Source organism: Dermatophagoides pteronyssinus, unplaced genomic scaffold (assembly GCF_027571235.1).
Source record: "Dermatophagoides pteronyssinus isolate colony J.1.1.1.1 unplaced genomic scaffold, Derpt_VIB-CSIC_2022.12 sq0097, whole genome shotgun sequence".
Taxonomy (NCBI): domain Eukaryota; kingdom Metazoa; phylum Arthropoda; class Arachnida; order Sarcoptiformes; family Pyroglyphidae; genus Dermatophagoides; species Dermatophagoides pteronyssinus.
The window spans coordinates 17,372-41,101 of NW_027461598.1; the positions used below are offsets into that span (position 1 = coordinate 17,372).

Genomic DNA, 23,730 nt, shown 5'->3' on the forward strand with positions numbered 1-23,730 from the left:
CTATCATTCAATCCATATGTTTTTCTCATGACTAATGAAAATTATGTATATTGTAAATTCTCATGGCTAAAATCAATCATCAATGAAGAATCATTATCATCAACAATGTTAATCATATATGAATGTATCTAATGGCGATTGGCATCTTTAACGTAGGTGCATATTGGTCAATTTTTGTTTTCGAAAATGATTCAAGTGAATGGCACCTGGCAACATGGTCAAAAAAAAAATCAATAAGTACATCGTGTCATCAGGAAATGAATGCACCCACGTCATCATCATTCATTTGAATTTAGTTCGTTCAAATCATCAAGCACTTTTGTTCGTTAAATTGATGATACTTTTATATTCGTTATCATTGAAATTGATGGTCAATGAATTGTTGAATGAAAATGAATTAGTTGCCTATTTTGAACACCAAACCTACAGTCAAATTTAAAATGATCTAAAAATTATCTAAGCGAAAGCTATTTGATCAATCAACAAAAACTGGTTATTCGCCCGAACAGGTCTTTTCCCTTTCATTCAACAATCATCTTCATCGTATCGCATGTCCATTGATTGTCCAAATTGAATATTTAACCCCTCGGATGATGATAGTGAAAAGAAAATCTAACCTGGTCAATCAGGTGAATGAGAAAGGGCAATGAAAAGTTAAAAAAAATGTTGTTTTTTTTTCTGGTTACTGTTCAAGATTCTGTGCAGACATTCATCATCAATACAGGTAAGCCAGCCAATTTGACAGGTACTTGTCGTCATTGTCGTTATAATTTCTTGTTTGATTTCATGTAGGTATATTCTGTGTAGTTTTTTATTATGCTGATAGTGTTTTGGCTTCCAATGGTAAGACATCATCATCAGTGAAGAATGGATCACGTATATGTCCAATTCACGATGGCAAGTCAGTGAACAAGTTCATTCAATGCCAACCAGTGAAGCGCTAAAGACAAACATAATCTTGATCGGTGTATGTATGTTTTTTCAAACAGACAAACAAACACAACATTAACATCTGCGACGAAGTACAGTGTTGTTTTTCTGTATTTTTAAAGAGAAATTTTTGCTAATATTAATGATGGAACCGACAGTTCCAACCGAAACCGAATGAAGAAAAGAAAAACATCAAATCATCGGTTGTATTCAAAAGAAGAAGAAGAAGAAAAAATTGAATTTCATTATTCAGTATGTGATCATCATCATCATCAGTATCAGTGAGTGTTAACAGCTTTGGGTTTACATATCCATCCATCGATTGATTTTATAGTTTTTTAAATCGATCCTTCTTATTTTTCCTGAAACAATTTAAAACTGTGAATGTGATGCTATTTTAGTGAAATTTTTTGTTTCAAATTACAATCAGCTTAAATAATAATTCAAAAGAAATGAAGAGTGTTATTCTGGTCAACGATAATTCTAATCGAAAATCATCACATTTGGATCTTGATACTGATCATCATCATCATAATCGACAATGGTCATCAGTTAATCAATCAATGGCTGAACCATTTTCTCATCAAGGATTATCATCTTCAATTCAGCAAAATCGTCATCTTAATCTTACAAATGATAATAATTGTACATATCATCATCATAATAATCATCATGCTTATCATCATTCAATAACCAATACTGAACAAAAATCAAACAATAATCATGATGATCATCATATAGAAGGTTCAATACTTCGATTTATAAATCCACCATCAACATCGGCCAGTTATAATTTAATTAAATCAGACAATCAACAAATTAATAATCATCGATCATATCCGAATTTATCAACAGCCATCAAACAGCAACAGGTATTTTTTTTTATTTGTATTTGTTCATTCAATCGGAACAAGTTGATCAATTGATTTTTTTTTTGTTGATTATGATTCTACCCTTTTTTTTTAATTTTGTCATTGGCAATAAGCCCATTGTGAATTGGTTACGGAAGTATAGCCAATGAAATAGGAATCAATAATGTTATATTCTGGTAAAATATTATATATTCATTGTTGTTTTTTGGGTGGAATTTAATATAAGGATTGTTAATTAAATTTTGTCATCATCATCATAATCAAAATCAATGTTTGTGTTAAAGATTTCCTCGTTCTCATGCCAACAACAAAATAAAAAAACTAATTATGAGATGTCATCAAACAAACAAACAATTGTTCCCACGTGATGATGATGATGACAATATTTTATCCGAAAATCATAACTTTGATATATGTGGATGTCATACTGCCAATGACCTTGCCTTGTTTTTGTTGTTGAGCTGATTTATCCTTTTTGATGAATAGAGTGTTGTAGAAAAAAAACCATCATCAATATGTCAAAATGAAAAAAAGTTATAGCACAATTGTACGATTAGCGACAAAAAAAATAATATTAGTATTGTTGACTATAAAAGGAATATGATGATTCTATTTTAGAAAAGTTTAGTTTGGTTTGATTCGATCATCATCGATCATTGCAATTTGATTGCATTGAATTTGATGTTTGGTTGTTTACAAATTGTTTTCAATTGATTTCATGAATGCGATTCATTCATTTTATTAAATGCACTCAGCTGATCAATGTGAATCGAATTGTCGTTAATGATTGTTGATATATTAAAAAAAACAAAAAATTTTGAATAACAATCATATTTATGACTGATGATGATATTTTAGTTTTTTTTTGGAATGTTGATATGACAGTGGTGATCGTCTAAAAATTGATGGCCATAATAAAATAATAACACAGATGACTTTCATTAGTTTTACTAATTACTATATTAGATCCTGAACAAAAAAAAAACATTTGTCCATTCTTTTTTGTTTTTTTTCGGCCAATTTTAACACTTATTATATATGTGATCAATGTCAAAAATAAACAATAGAAAGCCATATATTTCATGTTTCGTATTTCGTATTAAGAGTTGTTGTTTTTACCTTTTTTTCAACAGATCAATGGAAGATTAGATCTTTCATTTACTAAATGTCGATTTCCAAATGATTACCTTCCTTATGCTTCGAATGCAAATAATGTTGAAGAACTTATGAAAAAACGTTCCAACTCTATCGATGTGATTGGATCTTTTACTAAAGATGAACATGATCGTTTTGTCATGAATGATTCGTTAGGCGAATCAACATCCATGACAAAAACAAAACATCTGGATCCATCCGTACTACAACCACGATTAGAATCAACATTTTCAATGACTAGCTCATCATCTTCATCAACTTGTACATCAACTATGTTCGATACTGACCATGACCATAATGGCCAACAAAACAATGACCATAGACGTCGAACATTTATCTGGACATATCCATTTATCGGTAACGGTCATTATCGTCCTCCATGGTCATGTGGTCATACACATGGTAGTCATTCATCAAAATCTTATGGTCTCATTCGTTCTTGTGGATGTTGTTTATTGATTATGTTGGTAGCAATCATTTTATTATCATTATCCATCGTTTTGGGATTCTCACTTTATTTGGCTATTGTGACAAATTTTTTGACTGAACAAACATTTGTCTATGGTATAAGTGGAAATTTTCGTATTGTTTCCGGTGATTCTTTTACTATTCGATTGTTGAATCAAACATCATCAGAATTTCGTAACAAAGCTACGCGCTATGAACGAATCGTAAGTATACCTTTTCTTTGAATCATAACCTGACCGAATCCTTCCTTTAAATTTTCATCATTAGATTGAACATATATTACGCCATAGTTTGTTGGCTGATTCTTTGCTATATACGGAAATCTATACTTTTCGTCAGGGTAGTTTGCTTGTATTTTTTCGTTTCTATTCACAAAAACTACCACTTGATCATGCTTTAGCAATTCAAAAATCGAAAACAGTTATTAATTTTGGTACCATTGAAAATGTATTACTCGATGATCAAGTCATTATAGCTAGAGTCAGACAAGTATTATCACATTCATTTCAACAGCAATGGTCAAATGCAACCAATAATAATTCACTAAAATTAGACATCGAATCAATCAAACTGTCTACTTTTGAACGTTTGACTGAACCTCAATATCGACAGCGATTGAAACGTAGATTAGAAAATCTAATCAACTTGGAACCTGATTCAATCAATAGAATGGATAATCAGCTTCATATACCAGAACATCTTGATTCGAATGATAAGATCATAACCACCACCACCACCACCGTCGCCACCACTACTGCCAATAAGATTGTGGAAAATTTAACAATCACACCGATTATCAATATCGAGATCTCAACAACATCGAAACCGATTCCAGAAACGATAAATGAATCGAGGTAAGAGGTCATTTGCATACACACACTGTCAATAATGACAAAAAACAAATTTTCTTCCTGAATGACACGCACGCAAACATTGATTGTGTGTATTGGATTTGCATTTTATTTTATTTTACTTTTTCCATAGCTCAAATAAAACATCATCAATTTCACAAGTTTCAATTGAAAAAATTTTGCCAACAACAAATAAACCTTGGATCGTCATGACTGATAATAAAATCATCATTAATACTAATAATGTCAACAATAATGTTACGAAACCGACAACAGTTATGCAATCATCAACAATGTCTGAATTAGAAAATCCTATAGAACAGAACAATATTTCTAGTCAATTGACCACTAACCCAACGATCACAACAATTTCTCCAAATGATGATTCGATATCAGCAATGGACAACACGACTATATCATTTCAAGACATGACTACTTTGAATGCTGATACAATTCAAGATAAACCAATTGAATCTAGAGAAGAACCAAGTGATTTTGATTCCAATATTCAAACACAATCAACATTGAACCAATGGAATTCTTCGCTACAAAATAATACAATCGATGGATTTATTATCGACAATAATCCGACCATTGCTGCTTTTGATTCTAAAGTCGACACTAGCAAGAATTTAACGGATAAGATTCTGATCGTATCGAATGATTCATTTGATCTGTATTCATTGGGTCATACTAATCATACCGTTTCATCAATTCTTGATTCTGTCAATGAAGATTATGAAGATGATGATGATTTAGAAGATGAATTCAAATTAAAACCAGTGTCAAACAATGATGAACAAATATTTACAACCGAACCAACAAATTCAAGTATTATCAATTCGAATGAAACTGATGATGTTGCAGCTTTGATTATTATTGAAAATGAATTTACTCAATCCATATCGACAACGCCGATACCGACCGAATTGCCAGCGACTGAAAAGTCTATGTTTAAATCAACGATTCCTGTGTTAGCATATGGAACGCGAATTTCAAAGAAGCTGATCAACCACAAAAAACATAATCAATCTAGTCACGAGGGCAATGCTCTTCATGGCTCTTTCTACTACTACAATTCTATTGATAAAGGTGATCATTTTTCATTTCGGTCAATCTGATTTTACGTTATTATTTTTTCTTTAACTTTTTTTCTACACACACAGTTCCCAGACCAGTTATGAGGACAACAACAACGACGACGACAACGGCTGCTCCAAGAATCGAGTGTACAACTAACGAATTCGCATGTTTGAATGCAAGTCGTGGCAATAAATGCATACCATTCGAATCAATTTGTGATCGTATTTTGGACTGTCCAGATAGTTCAGACGAACTACATTGTCGTTGCGCTGATTATCTGCTTCGTGATGAAACACACCGACATAAACTTTGTGATGGTGTTATCGATTGTGCTGATCTCAGTGACGAAACTATTAATTGTGGTCCTCGCTGTCGAGAGGGAATGTTCGTCTGTCATGGATTATCAAATCAATGTATTGAACGATACCAAGTTTGTGATGGTAACAATGATTGTCTTAATGGTGATGATGAACAGAATTGTATCGCATTAGTCGACGACCAAGAACAAACAAAAGATATGATTTCACATTCATTTATGGAGAATCATAATCCAAAAGGTGTTCTTCATATTCAACATCAAGGTGTATGGGCACCTTTATGTTTTGATTCATATGATTTAGATACCGATAACTGGATTGATCATCATTATGATAATGAAAGCATCGAAGCGAATGCCACATCGATATCGATCTCATCGATGATTCAAATTGATGATATGGGCCAAGCTGTATGCAAAGCTAATTACTATGTTCAACTTGAAAAAATTGATATCTTGACCATACAAAGAAACAGTTCTTTCAACAATCTAACACAATTCTTTGCTATCAATTCTCGATTACCCAGTACATCTAAACCAACTTTATCGATGTAAGTTTGTCATTATTGATATGGAGTTTAGCCTGATTTACTGAATTCTAATATATTTAGTTGGAGCAGTCTGTTTGAAAAGGTTTCATGTCCAGGACGCAAAGTAGCTCGAATCGAATGTTCAACCATAGGTTAGTAGTCATTTTATAATCAAACATTGACACATTGATTGCGATTGTGACTTAACAGAATGTGGTGTACGGCCAATGAGTTCTAAACTTCAAAGACGAATTATCGGCGGTAAATCATCATCGTTTGGATCGTGGCCTTGGCAAGTGGCATTGTATCGTGAAGGAGAATTTCAATGTGGAGCCGTTGTCATTGATTCTCAATGGCTGCTAACTGCTGCTCATTGTTTTTACTCGTAAGTAGTTTACGTTTTTATGTGCAATTTCTTTTCAAACATTGAATACCGGGTTGCAGAACACCGGGTGCATTTTGGACTGCCCGAAGTGGTGTCCTTCGTCGAGGAAGCCTACAGAGAACATTGTACGAAGAAATTCGTCGCATCGATCGTGTGATTATTCATCCAGATTATGTGGATAGAGGATTTCTTAACGACATTGCTCTACTTCATCTGGACAAACCATTACAATACAGGTAGGCATCAATTAGAATGCAACAAAAAAATTTGATTTTTTAAAAATTTCAATTCAAGTAAGTACATCCGACCAATATGTTTGCCCGACGAAGAAGATAGTCACATTGATCGTTGGAACAATCAACTATGCACAACAGTTGGCTGGGGTAAATTGTATGAACATGGGCGTATATTCCGTAAGTCAAAAACTATTCTAACAATGCCTCGAATACTAAAAAACTTGGTAGCTGATACTTTACAAGAAGTAACACTGCCTATTATATCAACTGAAGAATGTAGGAAGCGGACGTTATTCTTGCCTTTGTACAGGATTACTGATAATATGTTCTGTGCTGGTTTTGAACATGGAGGTCGAGATGCTTGTCTGGTACGATATCATGACCAATGTAAACACTAATTAATAAATTTTCTTTTTATCGTTCGAATCATCTTAAAGGGCGATAGTGGAGGACCTATTATGTGTCAAAAGGCAAATGGAAAATGGATCCTGTTGGGTATAACCAGCAATGGTGATGGTTGTGGTCGTGCTGGTCGTCCAGGAGTTTATACAAAAGTTTACAATTATTTAACCTGGATACATTCTATTATGGCAAAAGACTATCGTATAAATCATGAATTCGAATCTAATCCGAAGATGGCCATGTTGGTGACGGGCAAACAAGTAGACGAACCACATAGGCCATTTAACAATATGGTCGTGCATGATAAAGCATGTGAAAGTGGTCATCGATGTCCATTGGGCAAATGTTTAAAACGACATCAGATATGTGATCATATCATCGATTGCCTCGAAGATTCATCCGACGAACGATATTGTACTCATAACTGAATTCTTTCATTTTATTCATACAAATTCTTAGTTCCTATTTATTGGTGTAAGGTCACACTTATTTTATCCTCTTTTTTACCTAATTAACAAATGTACATAGACAAACTTGATGTATCAAACAAAATTTTAATTTTGATGCAATTATCGTACAAATTTGAATGATCATCGACAGATGGCACTTCTAGGGTAATTGGAATATGACTAATAAAATTTCGTAAAAATCAGAGAAACTTATTTGTTCACTTAAAAATTTTCCCCTTAAATTTGGCTTTGAAGGAAAGCGTGCGTACTAGTGCGTTACTATGAAAATCAACCTAACCTCACTGAACTATGAATCACAGTCATAGTCATAGTCATGGTCATCAACCTAACCTCACTCAACTATAGATCATAGTCATAGTCATGGTCATCAACCTAACCTCACTCAACTATAGATCATAGTCATAGTCATGGTCATCAACCTAACCTCACTCAACTATAGATCATAGTCATAGTCATGGTCATCAACCTAACCTCACTCAACTATAGATCATAGTCATAGTCATGGTCATCAACCTAACCTCACTCAACTATAGATCATAGTCATAGTCATAGTCAACAACCTAACCTCACTCAACTATAGATCATAGCCATAGTAGCGCACTCTTTTCTTCAAAATCAAATTTAAGTTCCGGCTAAAAATATCAACAATTTTAACACAATAATAATCGAAGAATTGGAAAAAATTGATTTTATTTATTAATTTAATAGACAAAAAACACAAAATAATCGATTATTGTGATCATCAAACATAGACGATGATGAACATGTATACATTCAAAATGAAAAAATGCGATGATTTGTGTGACTTGGGTGAATATTGTTTACAAATGGACGTTGTTTCTTGTTTTTCATTTTTTTATCGACCACATTTCTAAAAGAATTTCTTGCATTAAAAATGTTACCGAATGCATTTTAGTAATCAAACTGTTTACATTAGTAAGTGGTTCGTTAAGCGTTGATGTTGAAGCGGCCGATGATACTGTTGTTGCCAATGCTAAGGCTGCTGCCGCTGCTGCTGTTGCACTATTAAGATTATTGGCGATCGTATCAGCTTCATAGTTGCTAGTGGAACATGACGCTACACAATCAATGCTCTGACTAGATTCTCCATTCAATGAAGATGATATTCTGGTGGCAGTGACAGTGTTTGGCAATGATGTAATTGGTAATTTAGAAGATGAGGATGATGTTGATGATGATGATGATGATGAAGTTGTAGGTGAACCAACACCCTTTGAAATGATTGTTGCCAGAGTTTTTGAATCATTCATTTTTGATGATGAAGAAGAAGATGATAATGATGACATCGTTGATGATGAAGATGGAGTGATGGAACAAATATTGTTCGTTGAGGTAGAAAGTAATTGTAACAATGTCTGTAGTAAATTATTGTTAGATGAATCATTAAGAGCAGCGACTAATGCAGGTTTTAACTGACTTATATCACATTCAGACATTGATGAGCCTATGTTTTGGCATTCACTTTTTTGGTCATTGATTTTCATATCGAAATTGAATGCTGATTTTTCATCATCATCATCGGGTGATTTGTTTGGCGTTGGTGGTAGTGGATGCTGAATATCTGTTACATTTTGTTGTTGTTGCTGCTGTTGATGATGATGATATAAATCTAAAAATTGAATTTGTTCATCGATTGAAGATGTTTTGGTAAGTAATGGTAAATCATTCATCATCAATGATGTTTCGGATTGTTTTGATTCATCATCAATGTTGTTATGATCATCTGAACCAATCATATGTTCATCGACAACAATATCATCGGATCGTATCGATTCTTCATCACCATCATCATCATCATCGTCAGGTTCTTTTGATTGTGCATGATAAGAATCCATTGAAGAAGACGAAGATAAAGATGGCGATGGTGATGGCGACGATAATGAAACCGATTCCGATTCGGACAAAATGCCTAATGTATTCAATGAATGAGATGGCGATGATTGTATAAGTAATTTTCGTGCTTGTCCTTTACGTTTTTTATGTACAAATTGTCGGGTTGTTTTCGATCGAATGTCAATTTGTTCTGATTTTTCTGTCTGTTGTTGAAGAAAATTTTGCAATAACGATGACAAAGGATCATTCTGATCGGTATCCATTTGTGATTGATCTTGTGAATCTTCTTGTTTGCTTAGATCAAGTACCAAATCATTCACAATACGTTTTTCATCATTATTTTCATTGGATTGCGTTTGATTATCAACATTTACGGATCGCTGTTGCTGTTGTTGTTTTATTTGTTTACGTTTATTATTAAGAAGTGATAATTTTTCCTTGACAACATGATTCAATAAATGATTACTAAAATCAGGTTTTGATTCGGTTTGAAATGAACAATAATTACATCGAAGACAGGTAACCTGTGCTTGTTCATTATCATCATTATCATTATCATTTGAATCATGTGATTTGTTAATTTTTGGTGATTCAATTGTTTTGTTATTCAAATCAGCCGATGAACATTGAACATTGTTTACAGCAACAATGTTTTTGATTTTATCATCTTTTTTCGATTGAGAAATTAATTTACATTTATTTGATTCAATATTTTTCCGGATTACTTTGGATCTAATTGATTTTGTTGTTGTTGTTGTTGTATAAGATAAAGATGATTTTTTTGGTCTTGGTCCTCTTCGAGTACCATAAACATCAATAACTGGATATGGATTTGGTGTACCATCTAAATTCAATACAGTAGCTGGTTGATGTTTATATTTTCGTAGATGTAATTTAAGACTATGACAATATTTAGTTGCATATGTACAATCATTACATCGATATTGATAAATATTTGAATGTGATTTCATATGTGAATTAAGCATCGATTTATTAACACAACTATAATTACATTTACCACATTTAAATGGTTTCGAACCAAAATGATTACGTAAATGATATTCTAAATGATGTTTATATTCGGTTACAAAATTACATTTTGGACATGCTAACATACGATCAGTTTTGATATGATCTTTTGAATGTTCCCAAAAATCATGTTTATCCATTGCAACATAACCACATTGTTTGCAACGATATTTTCGATTACGAGCTGGATTAGGTCCATTACCACCGGCTGACATTTCCATACACCCATCTGGATCGAATATTAATTCAGCACCTTCTAATGATTCATCTAATAATTGTTCGGAACCGGTCCAGGTTTCGGGTGGTGTTTCGGAATGAAAATCTCTTATATGACGTTTCAAACGACCTTCAGTACGTGATGTATAATCACAATGTGGACAACGATGATCAAAATGTGTATTCATATGGGCATTAAAATGAAGTTTGGAATTTCCAGTATAAGGACAAAGATGGCATCGATAAATAGGATTAGTTGATCGATCATCGGATGATAAATCTGGATCAATATTTGAAGCTTTCGATGTAGTAGATACAGTCGATTCGACTAAACGACGATTGATTGAATAGCATTTGATTGATGGACGAGATTTTCCGGTTCCGTTTCGTCGTTTTGTACATTTAGGTTTAATGGATGATTTATTCGATTTAATAGTGGTCGTTGTAGTTGATGGTTCTTCAATATTGGGCGACATCAATGTTGTATTTTTTTCAGCTGCTTCTTTGCATTCAGTTGTCAGTTCTAATTGCGATGAATTTATTCCATTCATAATGATCGAATTTTGCTGTGACTGGTTCGATGCATTCGGTGTAGATATAGCCGGTGGTGTTGTTAGATGATCTAAAAATGAAGGATTACCCATCATCATTCGCATCATAAGAATTGGATGTTGATAAGCTGCTGAATTGATTGATGAAGATCCTTCCAAATTTATTGATGGTAATCGATTCGATTGAATTTGTCGATTGACTAGTTCTGTAGCGGGCGTCATAGCCAAACCGGAAGATGAAGCAACATTTGTAGGAATCGATGCTAAAGATTGTTGTTGTTGTTGTTGATGATGCATTGCGGCCATCAATAACATAGATTGAAGATGTTGATCCGCTTGTGACAATGAAGAAGATGATGTAGCAGAAGGTAGTCCATACAAAGACATAAGATCAGCCATTGGATTTTCTTCATCTGGTTCCATTGTAGTACTAGTTGCTGGTTGTGTTAATGAAGATGATCCAAGCATCAACGATGAACGTGAAGAATTCGATGGACAAGAACCGGTAATTAGACTATTATTATTGTTATTACAAACATGATGATTCAATGATGATGATGATGACCATGATGATCCATTATGATTTGTATCAATCATTGCCAAATTATTATCATTGATTATTGTTGATTGATTGATTATTGATTGTGATTGATTCGACATGATGATTTCAATATCTGTTAATTCAAAAAACAAAACAAAAAAAAAGCAAACATTGATTAGTTTGTTTTGACCAAAAAATCTATTAAATAAAAAAAAAGTCAAGACCCACCACAAAGATTACTTTATGGGGCATAAAATGATTTGTTTCATTTTGCATGCCGCCAAACAAAACAAAGCAAAACAAAAAAACAGATTCACACAGCAAAAAAAAACAATCAAACAACATTGATTTTAACAAGTTCAATGTGTTGATCTGTTGATGAGGTCATTAAAATCAACAAAAACAACAACGAAAAAAAAATCGGATGAAGAATCCTAGAATTCTATAAACACACTGTATATATAAGTTTTGGGTACACTTCGAACTATGACCAACTATTGTTTACAAAATCTTTTTTTTTTCCGGATGACAAGTGTTGATTGTCATCGATGATTGATTGATTGATTGATTGATTGGATTTGAATCGAAGCAGAAAAACAATTATATCATTATAAACAGAGTTTTTAACTTCCGATCAATAATATAAGTTTTTTTTTCTGTCTGAATCGGAAGTAAGTGAAAAAAAAGATGCTACATTTCATTCGGTTTGGTTAGTTTTTACAAACAATAAACTTTCAACAAAATTTTTTTTTTGTTCGGCAAATTGAAGGCCGTTCTTCTTCTGTTGTTGTTGTTGTTGTTGTCGTTGTCGGAAATAATTTTCCAAATGAAAATTCAATTGTGAATCAAATCAAAGAAATTTGATTATAACAAACCACTTATGTTTACAATACCTAAAAAAAATTGACAGGAACATGATGACTATCATCATCATCATACATTGTCTGTATGGCAGTCAGCCCAGAATTGCTTTTTATTTGGACGAAAAATTCTGTTGTTGTTATATTTTTTCCATTTCTTCTTCTTCTTAATTCTATCAAAAGAATAAAGCCTTTTTTTTCTCGAATGATAATTCAATTGTGTTTTTTTTTTCTTCTGCTGCTTGCCAGCCAATAATGTTCTGAAGCTGTTCTGTCATTTGAAGATTTGTGTGATTGAGTTTTTTTTCTTTCTCCAATGATCACAGGAGAAACTGAATTTTAAAAAAATTGCTGCGTATGAAAAAAAAAAATTCTCGGTTGGATATTGCCACACACACACACACACATATATAGACAGATTGATACATTCGAAAAAAAAACATGGCAAATGATGAATGAATTGAATGAATAAAAAAGATTCAATAGTCACTTTATTTGAATCTGGTTAATACTGGGATCCAACTTTTGATCGTCATCAATTCGGTATTCATCAAGTGTGAATACATTTTATGGTTGCCAACAGGAAATAGTTTTCTTTTCTTTTCTTTTTCTTCTGGGTTAATTCTTGAATGTTTTGTTGTTTTTTTTCGCCCATAATGATGTTTGAAGGAATTTGCTTGTTTTTTTTCGATTGAACACTTGGTGGTAAAATTGGTGATTTGTTAAAAGAACAAAAAGACGAAATCTAGCTCAGTAGGATAAAATATATTTCGAAATATTTTGAATTTAGAAAAAGAAATATTTTTTAAATTTTTAAATTTTAAAATTTTTGAAAAAAAAGTTCAATGACACATTCTGCAGATCGGTCGAACGATTTGATTCGAACGAGTTCGAAAAAAAAACGGTATCAATTTGAGTGTATATAGTGGTGGTGATATATCAACATGCTAAAATAGCTTTTTGGAAAACCAAAAAAAAAAAAATCTGTCGCCAATCATCATCAAAACGCGAATAACCGTTTCACCACAAAGGTCATCGACAATTGAAAAAATTGTCAAAGGATCAATTTCTGTTTCTCTGTTGTTCGTTAATGTTTAACCTGTTGTTATTATTATTGTTCGTTAACCTTTCCGTACACATGGGGTCAATTGGTTTATATTTTCAATTTTCAACTTTTTTCCATTTGTAAGTGTCCAGTCAGTTGTTGGCACGTGCCTGGAAAATTTTTTCTCAAAAAAATAAAACTTGTTGCGCCAGTTAAAAAGCTCGTGATTTTTTGTTTAACATAAATTTATGTTTGTTTATTCACATTGTTACCATCATCATTTTTGATTTTGAATTCGATTGAAACAGCTGCTCACAATCCAAAATCAGTAATTCACATTTGTTGGAAATGTCACCAAATGAACGCACGCTTATAACGGGGCTATAACGAGTTGACCTAACTGGTCATATTGATGATGATAATAAGGATTTCTTTCGTTTCGTTTCGTTTTTTTCAAGGCAACCAACCAAGCAGCATGTCAGAAATGTTTTTAATGTTTATTGATCCAATAAATCAGCAATGAGACTTTTTTGTTGTTCGATGGTTGTTGTATGTTGTTGTTTTTTCTGACCCGCACAAGCCAAAAAACCAAACGAAAAAACATTTTTTTTCTTCTGAATCAGCGATAAATGATGATAATGATAATCATTGTTTATTATCGTGGCCAAAACAACAAATGACCAATTTTTTTTCCTTGTTACCTTAGTGGTCAAATATAATCTGTATATCGATAATGTTTGTCACGTAAATTACAACAAATGTATGAACTTTTTCATTGAAGAAATTTTTTTTGTTGTTGTTTGCTAATTTCATTATCATCCAGTTTTCCATATTGTAAATCATTGCATAATGATGTTGATGATGATGATGGTCATAAACCATCATCAAACAAACCAACCACAGTGTTTTAGATAAAACATCCATAAATAGGTTTTTGCTTTGCTTGATCAAAGTCATCAAATATAGAGCAAACGAAAAAACCAAGTTGTCCTTGTAAACGAATCAGTTTTTTTGTTGTTGTTTCACTGTTTTGGGATTCTAAATTTATACTTTATTAACTTTTTTTTTGCCAAATTTTAAGATTTTTTTTTGCAAAGATAGATCCATAAAAGCAACAACAACTTTGTTGTTGGCGAGAATACCATCTGCATCTTTTAGGAGAAGATGCTTAAAAATTGGTTAGACAAAAAAGCAAAGCAAAAAAGAGGTCAAATAGTCAACGGGTGACATCTTTTTTCATTCATCTATCTTTTTGAGTGAATGGATGGTGGATGGCACGTGTCTCCAAGACAAGTCTCTTTTCTTTTCTTTCATTTGTAACGAGTTGATTACCCAAGTGAAAGTTTATCCAATTTCAGTTTTGGCTACTGGAGTTGTTAAAATAAAAATTTTTTTTTGAAAAACCAAATTTCAAACATTAGATACACACACAAATATAGCACGCGTTTCTTTTCTTTGACCTAAACAAAACACCGCAAAAGCTGGCCAAAGTTGTACACACACAATCCTTGCTTGCTTTGTTTGCTTTCGATTCGACCGACCAACCAACCAACCAACCAGTCAAATGACCATATGGTAAACATCTGCTTGCCTGCAAAAAAATGATGAGAAGACGATGATGATGAAGAAGAAGATCGCCTCAACATTGGTCTGATGCTTCGAATATCGTTTGGCTTGATTCGGCAACATCGGACATTGATTATTCGAATGGATCAAAAAAACGGATTGGCGACAATAATTTCTATGTCCAAAAAATGCTGATTACTGATTTGGTGATTTATGTGTTTCTAACAAATCTCAATATGATGATTTATTTGTTTTTAAATCATACAATTAATAACCAAACGAATGACCAACGGGTTAAATCTGTTGACCTTGCTTCAAAAGATGCTTTGAATTTATTTATCGTTTGTGAAACTTTGTGAGTCTGTGTGAAAGGTCAACGTCGGTGGATTTTTCGCTTTCTTTTGTTCAAAAATGTTCCAATTAGCCAAATGAATGAATGAATGAAAAAAGGTCACATTGTAATGACATGATGATTATTTATTACAGGATCCAGACCGGTTTGAATTATGATTTTTTTCTCATTTTTTTTCGAATACCTTTTTTCCATGAAAATGATTATTAGGATTCGAATGTTTTGAATGGGAAAAAAGTAATTTTTCTTTTTCTTGAGCAATATAATTTGCCTCTTAAACATTTAAGAATCCAAAAAAACAAAAAGTCAAAGGTCAGGATGTTTTTTTTTTGACAAAATGTTTCTTTGCTCCATCATAATGATGATGATCATGACGATTATTATGATGAGTGTCATTTTGGGTTATGTCGATTTCAATGATGATGATGATGATGATCGAAAAACATTACAACAAACAAAAATTCTGTTATAATAAACCATTTTTAAAGGTCTAAAAATAGGTTTCAATTTTTTTTTTGTTAGCCGATCAACAACAACAAATGAATGAATGAATGAAGATGCTGCATTCTTCTTTTGCTTTGCATCGACCTTTGACCTATGACAGAATGTTTAAGAAAAAAATTTTCAAAAAGAATCTTCAAATTCAAACTAATAAAAACTGAATGGGTGGGTTGGTTGGTTGAATGAATCAAGTTTTTCATTTGATTCGGGTTTTATATATAGAAAAAAAAGGATTCTCAACAACAACAACAACAATTCCTGTTGATACAAAAACATCATTTTGGATAGTTTTTTTTTGTCCATGAAAACAAAATCTATGCCATTCATTTGCTAAAATACTATGATCAAATTTCATCATAAAAACAAAAAAACCGGGCCATAAACAACAACAACAACAATGACTACGATTTTCGAGTTTGGCATTTTACCTCGGTGATTGGTTTCGTCCGAATAATGGTCCAAAAACAAAAAAATTCTGGTCATAATGTCCACACAATGTACGAATAAAAGAAAAGAAGATAATAATGACATTTGGGACTGAGTCATTTGACCCGTTGTTACCCAGCAAAACTAAAAGCAAAAAGAATCCAAAATAAAGCACAGTATGTAATGGTCAGTCAATCCCTTTCACAGAAGAATGATGTGACCGTGAATATTTTGTAGCAAGCACATACACACACACACTGATTGTACTTTGATGATAATAATAATGGACAGTGTCCATTATTAGTTGTCAAAGGGGTAAAATATGAAATGTCTCTATGTCTATTTCTACATCATCACTATGTATACATCTGGTCATCTAATTTCTGTTTTTTTTTGTTTTTTGTTTTTTCATTCACCCAAATTCAACAATTCAAACCAAACAATGGACAATTCCATTGAATTGAGCCAATCTTTTTACCCTTTTTTTTTGTTTTTTGCCCGTGGATAAAACTGCCGGAGTATAATCTTGGTCAAATTATGGAAGCTCACATGCATGGACTGTATGTATTTTTGTTTGTTGTTAACCCTTAATCAGTAATAAGCATCATTTTTTTTTTTTTTTTTTTGATTCACACAATCTAAACTGATGAATAAAAGTGTTTGGCCCATCAATTACGGTTATATTACCGTAATTCAGTAATCAAGAAACTGGTTTTACCCAATGAAAGTCGTAAAGGATTAAATATATTGTGATTTGCATACGAAACTTTTTATATTTTCTGTTGTTGTTAATGAATCGTTTAGGTGTTGATTACATTTGATCCACCAAAAAAATGAATGAATGAATATAAATATTGATTATTGAAGCGAAAATAAGCCCTGGTCCAAATGAAATGAATGTTGTTGTTGATGATGATGATTAAAAAGCAGTGACCAATGCCCATATCAATAATGATGAATAATGAATAAAAAAAAAGAAAGAAAGAAAGGGTCAATATCCAACCCGAATAACAAACAAACAAACAAACAAGTACTTGGCCTGTTTGTTGTCGTTTATTATTGTTGTTGTTGCTGTTATCGATCCATATAATAACAACAACAACAACAACAACCATTATGATATTTGATGAAAACATAGAACATGAAATGATCGATGGAAAAATTATTATTATTATCCATTCATTTCATTTCATTCAGTTATGCATTTTTATTTTTGTTAACCCCTGTTAAAATGATTAAGGCTATTGATATATATCCATATAGCTCAATTATGTAAGCATACGGTAATTATATTATGTTATGGCCCTGTTCAACAAACACACAATATACTATACTGTTAGTATATGTGCTATATGCCGGTAATAATTTTCGGTAATTCTATCATCATCATCAATGGGAAAAAAAACTTTGTATATCCGTTTGTGTTTGATATGCAATACTGACTGAATGTATATTTGTCAATTAAACATTTTGATTACGTAGTAGTTGTCAACAACAAACAATCGACAATCAAATCGAATCCGTTGAATACGAAACAACAATAGCCACATTCATAAAACGGGTTAAGTTTAAACAGTAAATAAACGAATCGACACACTTACCTTTGTTTTTGAACAGAATTTAAAATCTTTGAATTCCAAAAAAAATCTTCAAAAAATTTGCTATTTTGTCAATATGAGACTAGAATGAAATATTCTGTTAGCCAAAAACAGTGATCGGATCGATTTAATTGGATCGATATGAAAAGTGAAAAGTTTTTCAATATTTTTTTCAATTATGATGATTCAATTTTGCCGAAATGAATTCATTGAAGCAGAATAAATACAGAATCCAAAAATCCAAAAACACTGAATTGAATTTGAATGAAACTTTTAATTAGTTGAAATTAGATCGATGATCGATGAAGGAAAACAATCTCGGTTGAACAAACAAACACAGAGAGAAAGTTTTGAAAACAAAATCGTTGGATGCTAAAAAAAACATTTTTAAAAAACAACAAAGAATCGCCATCATGTCCAGATCATCATTGATTCAGATCATAAACAAAACTGATTCAAATGCTGAACTCGAACATCATTTTTATGTTTGTTTTTTTTCACTTTGAACAAAAAAAAAAGAAAGAAGAAAAATCCTTCATGTTAGTTTTTTCACTGCGTCTTCTTCATTGATGGTTGTTTTTTGGTTAAATCAAAACAAAACAAAAAACTAACCAGGATGGTCTGCCAAGAAAAATATTCTACCCAGAAAAAAAACGAAACACTGAATTTCGAATGTTTTTTTTTTTTTTGAATTCGAACGTTTTGTGTGTGAACAGCCAATCGACAAAAAAAAACCTATGGGCCGTTCAAGTCCAACCCATCCATCCATTCTTTGGTTGTTTTTTTCATTCATTTACCGGATCATTCATTCAGTGTTCCACCACTACTACCACCGCACTTCTGCTTTGTCTGTTTGCTCAAAAGGGAAATACTTTTTACCAAAAATGTTTTTTTTTATGTTTATTTTTTCTGTCGGTTGTTTTCCTGTATTTTTTTTTTTTTTTTTTTTTTAAAGGCGGGTACTTTGTTACCCAAAATATATTCGGCTTCTGTGTGTGTGTATCTCTATGTTGGTGATATATATTTTTTTCATTCGGTTCATTTCGATGCGATGTAAAAATCAATGTTGAAAAAATAAAGATTTTTTTTTCGTTTTTTTCTGTGTTTGTTTTTTTTTGTTTTTGTTGTTTTGGTTTGCAAAAATAACATACATAAAGTAACATACCGCGCCTATTATCATTTTGTAATTCATAAGCACCTCCCACTTTTTTTTCCCAAAATATATATTTTTTCAAACTACCAATAGCCATTGTGAAATAATAATGAATTTTTTCTTTCGCTGAAAGAAGATGCGCATTGATAAGTTTGAATGAAGCAAAAAAAATGAACAGTCAATAAAATGTCTTGATGAAACGAAAAAAATCTTGATAAAAAGATGCTAAGATTGGTCATCATCTTCAAAGGCGTTACTTTCATTTCATTATAAATAGAGTTTGCGTCGATATCATTGAAAACATCTTTGTTTTTTTTTCAGTTTGTTCCATCATCTTCAATTGAAAAAAAAGAGTGAAAGAGTTAAGTTTTCTAAAGAAAAAATAAAGTTAAAGAATAATCAATGTAGGTGGAGTCAATGTTAATTGGTTGAATTGAATTGTTTTATTTTGGAGGAAAATAATTTCTTAAAGTAGGTGTGTCTAAAATGTGTGTTTTCTTTAATCTTTACTATCGAAATGAAAACAATCGATTGTTTTTTATCTCTTTTTTGAAAATCTTTTGATCAACAAACATCTCGGTCATCTCGGTTATTTAAGTAAATAAAACATAAATCATAAAATATCCAAAGATAACCAAGTTGATATCGATTGACCATAACAATATTCACACATTCATAAATTCAATATAAAAATAACGGCATAAATAATTTTTAGGTCAACATGATGGTCATCATCAAAAAAAAACGTGTGAAAAGAGTTTGGGACAATCTTTAATCAAACAAATAATTCATTCGGTTTTTTTCGTTGGTTCATTCGTTTGATATAAATCTCTCTCTATCAGATGAAAATAAATATGATTATGATTTTTTTTTTTTGCATGTGAAAGTCTATGGTCAATTGATTAATTTGATTAAATGCTTCTCGTGTATATCGGTTGATTTCTGATTGATATTTATCAATCATCAAATAAATCTTAATGATTGAAAATTAGGGAGGAAAGAAAGAAAGAAAAATATTCAATGGCTAGGTCCTTGACCTAAACACACACTATGACTATGGGTTTGTTGCCCAAAGACACCTCTTGTGTCTAGTTTAGAAAAAAATATTAGTATTTGAAAGTAGATTACCCTTTCTTCTTTGAAAAAAATTCAACGACGACCACCACCACCGTCACACACACTTCATATTGATCAAGTGTTGTTGTTGTTGTTGTTCAAAGTTGCAAAGCTTCAAAGCTGCAAAGCTTCAATCCATTGAAAAAATATGATTTTTAATCATATTGATCAGTTGCAATTTTCGGGGTTTGGATTCTGTCCGAATCCAATTGAATTTCTCTCCAATTGAATTTTTCCATTTCTCTCAAATGATAATCTAGTGTTCAGTCAGTTGAAACATCATTATCATCATCATCCATATCATCAACTTCATTATTGGACAAAGGCGTACACTCGAACGAAGAAAGAGAGAAAGAAAAAAAACTTGATGATATACCCTTTGGGGATCATCATCATCATATTTGATGATGACCATAATTTTCATGGATATGAAATTCCGTACATAAAGGGAAAAGATAATTTCACAAAATCACCGCCATCATTATAGATGTCCCCTTAGGGATTTTTTTCAACCAAAAAAAAAAAAAAAAAAAAAAACATTAAATGAATTCGATCATTCAAGGAAACAAAAAATTCCAATATGATTAAGTAATAAACAGAATTTTGTTGTCTATTTTGTCTATCTTGATATTCTTGATTCTTTGATATTCTTGAATGAATGAATATGATTTTTTTTCATGACAAGGCACAATGTTAGTTTCCAAAAAGTGTGAATCATTCTGTCAAATGCGTATTTTGAAGCTAATTATTACATACACCAACACACACAGAGAACTGACAATTGTTTTCTTTCCATCAAAAACGAAAATTTTTTCATGTGTCATCATAATCGATGAAATTGGCAAAAAGGAAAGGGGGAAGGAAATTTTTCTAATAAAAATTTTTCGATCCAAAAATATGTTCGCAAAACATCCTTTTCTTTTTCTCAAATCAAATCAAACAAGCTGCTGTGCAGTGTGTATCGAATCGAATATGATTATTATTTTTCTATGTTTGGATTGGTTGTTATTAAAAATCGATCAATCAATTTTCATCATTGATGATCGTCATCAATGGCAAAATTGCAAAAAGCCAATATTTTTTTCTGCTAAAACAGCACAAGTTTGTTTGTTTGTTTGAATCGGGATTTCGTTTCTGATCAGAATTTGAATCAGAAAAATCGATTCTGCCAAAGAATTTCATCTTAAAATATTTTGCTTTGTTCGATAACCAAAGAGAAAAATTTAGCTTAAAAAATTTTGGTCATTTCAATCGTGAATGACCCCCAAAATTGACCGATTTTTCGGGTGATAACCTTGAAAAAAATGAACCAAAAATACCTGGTACTTTTTTCTTTCTTTTTTTACTTTTCAATCAAACAAACAAAAAAAAGTTTGCATAATTCAAGTGGTCAATACACACACAATACCTCTCTCGACCTTTGACATTATTTTTGTTCCAATGATGATGATGATGTTTTTTTGTTCTGTTAAAAATTCAATGAAAAAAAAATATTTGATTCAATGGTCAGCAAGCTTGTCAATCTGATTTTTTCATCTGCTTGCTTTATTCACTAACCAAAAGAGGAAAAAAAAACACTAAGCATAGGCATCCTGTCCAGGTCCATTAACCTATGTGTTTGTGTTTGTGTGTGTCTGATGGGTTAAAATAACACGCGTGCAAATTGCTTACTTTATTTGGCTCGTGCTTTACACCAGGCAGGAGATTTCATATTGTCATTCATATCATTTTGAAGGTCATTTTTTCAAATAAAAAAAAACAACCGAAGCTCTAATAACCCTTTTTTCTCCACTCTATGGTCCATTTGGTATTAGGTGATTGAGGTCAATATCATCATGACCATGTTATCACCGTTATGTGTTTTTTTTCGAAAAAAAACAGTCAATAAACTTTTTTTTCTGATCTAAAAAAAGAATCATTCTAACAACATTATGACCCGTTGACCAGAAAAAATAAAAACTCGTGCTGTTCACGCGTTTGTGTATTTGCAGGTGGACAAATATAATTTTCAATTCATTAAACCCATTCAATTCATATTTTGCTTTGTTTTGTTAATTCATTCATATATAAAAAAACAACAACAACAACAACTTATTGACCCTTTTTACTTTTTGGAAAAAGAAAAAGAAAATCCTTTTTGCTATTTCATCATCAATCACACAATGTTTTTTTCAATGTTTTCACAATGATAAAGGCATCTGGTCATTCAGTATTTGATTTAGTAAATTCTTGGTTAATGGATCTAAATGGGAAATGTATGTTTTGTTTCATTCATTCATTTAAAATCCAAAACAAGCAACAAGAAACAATGAAAACAAAAAAAAATGACAAGACAATGTGTCAATTATGAATTATATTTTGGAGGTTTTTCATAGGAGAAAAACGTAGCGAATCTAATGAATATATTGGATATTTGTGGCAACCACTGACCACCATTGGTCTCTTCATATCGATCATCATTTAGCTAGTTTGTCGATGATGGTGACAATTTCTATTTTCCAATGTTCAATCCTTTGATTACAATCTAAAATTGAATTTTTTTCTACTTCTTTGGTGAAATGAAATGAAAATGAAAAAAAATTGAATTATTATCATTCTGATTCGACAGCAGGGAGTTAATTTTGATTAAGATTCTTCTCTTCTGTTTTTTCCCCACCCAAACAAAATCAGAATCATGTTGTTTTTTTCATTCATTCACACGTGTGATCATCATCAACACAAATGTTTGTCCATGTCAGATTCGTTGTTACTGTTATTGTGATTATTATGTGTCCACCACTGTCCACGGTCCACTTTCCACCAACATCATATTGTCGCTAACTTACTGTTCTTTCTGTTTTTACTAACTCATCATTTACCATGACAGAACATATGGCACGTTCTTCTTCTTCGTTAATCAATTTTATTTTTTCGAAAAACTTTTTCTGTTGTTGTTGCTTTCTCTTTGTAATGTTATGTTATGTTCAATTTTGACATGTTCTATTCGATTATTTTGTTGTTGTTGTTTTTTTCTGGAGGGGAATCATCATTATCAATCAGAAAATTTTTTTTGACAAAGTTTTTTTTCAAACAAGAAAACCCTGACTAGCAATATAAGGTATTATTACGTAATTTGTACTTCTCAGTTTGAATCTGGTAAGAAATGACCGGAAGAATGAATTCCTCTTGAAAATTAACGGGTTATATCTTTTAAAGGTTACGGATGACTAGTTAGAAGAAAAAAA

The 23,730-nt window shown here is 31.7% G+C and overlaps 2 protein-coding genes across 7 annotated transcripts; one reads left to right on the top strand and one right to left on the bottom strand.

Moving 5' to 3' along the window:
- The first annotated feature begins 455 nt into the window (after positions 1 to 455).
- On the top strand, positions 456 to 7,886 carry LOC142646172 (uncharacterized). Of its 2 annotated transcripts, XM_075824409.1 has the most exons (12): positions 456 to 724; positions 793 to 1,802; positions 2,936 to 3,628; positions 3,693 to 4,279; positions 4,410 to 5,368; positions 5,443 to 6,226; positions 6,287 to 6,357; positions 6,416 to 6,590; positions 6,650 to 6,826; positions 6,885 to 7,003; positions 7,055 to 7,194; positions 7,264 to 7,886. In XM_075824409.1, exons 2-12 carry the CDS (start codon positions 1,383 to 1,385, stop codon positions 7,654 to 7,656), a joined length of 4,518 nt encoding a protein of 1,505 aa, XP_075680524.1. In that variant the 5' UTR covers positions 456 to 724; positions 793 to 1,382; the 3' UTR covers positions 7,657 to 7,886. The 2 variants fall into 2 exon arrangements, with proteins under 2 accessions (XP_075680524.1, XP_075680525.1); XM_075824410.1 differs by lacking the exons at positions 456 to 724; positions 793 to 1,802 and adding an exon at positions 2,311 to 2,349.
- A 482-nt stretch (positions 7,887 to 8,368) lies between these two features.
- On the bottom strand, positions 8,369 to 18,379 carry LOC142646173 (uncharacterized). 5 transcript variants are annotated; one of them, XM_075824414.1, is made up of 2 exons: positions 18,241 to 18,379; positions 8,369 to 12,022 (listed from the first exon to the last, which is right to left on the bottom strand). In XM_075824414.1, the coding sequence occupies exon 2, from the start codon at positions 12,006 to 12,008 to the stop codon at positions 8,547 to 8,549; it is 3,462 nt and encodes a 1,153-aa protein (XP_075680529.1). In that variant the 5' UTR covers positions 12,009 to 12,022; positions 18,241 to 18,379; the 3' UTR covers positions 8,369 to 8,546. The 5 variants fall into 5 exon arrangements, with proteins under 5 accessions (XP_075680529.1, XP_075680530.1, XP_075680528.1 ...); XM_075824415.1 differs by lacking the exon at positions 18,241 to 18,379 and adding an exon at positions 14,067 to 14,403; XM_075824413.1 differs by lacking the exon at positions 18,241 to 18,379 and adding an exon at positions 13,240 to 13,628.
- Positions 18,380 to 23,730: the final 5,351 nt, after the last annotated feature.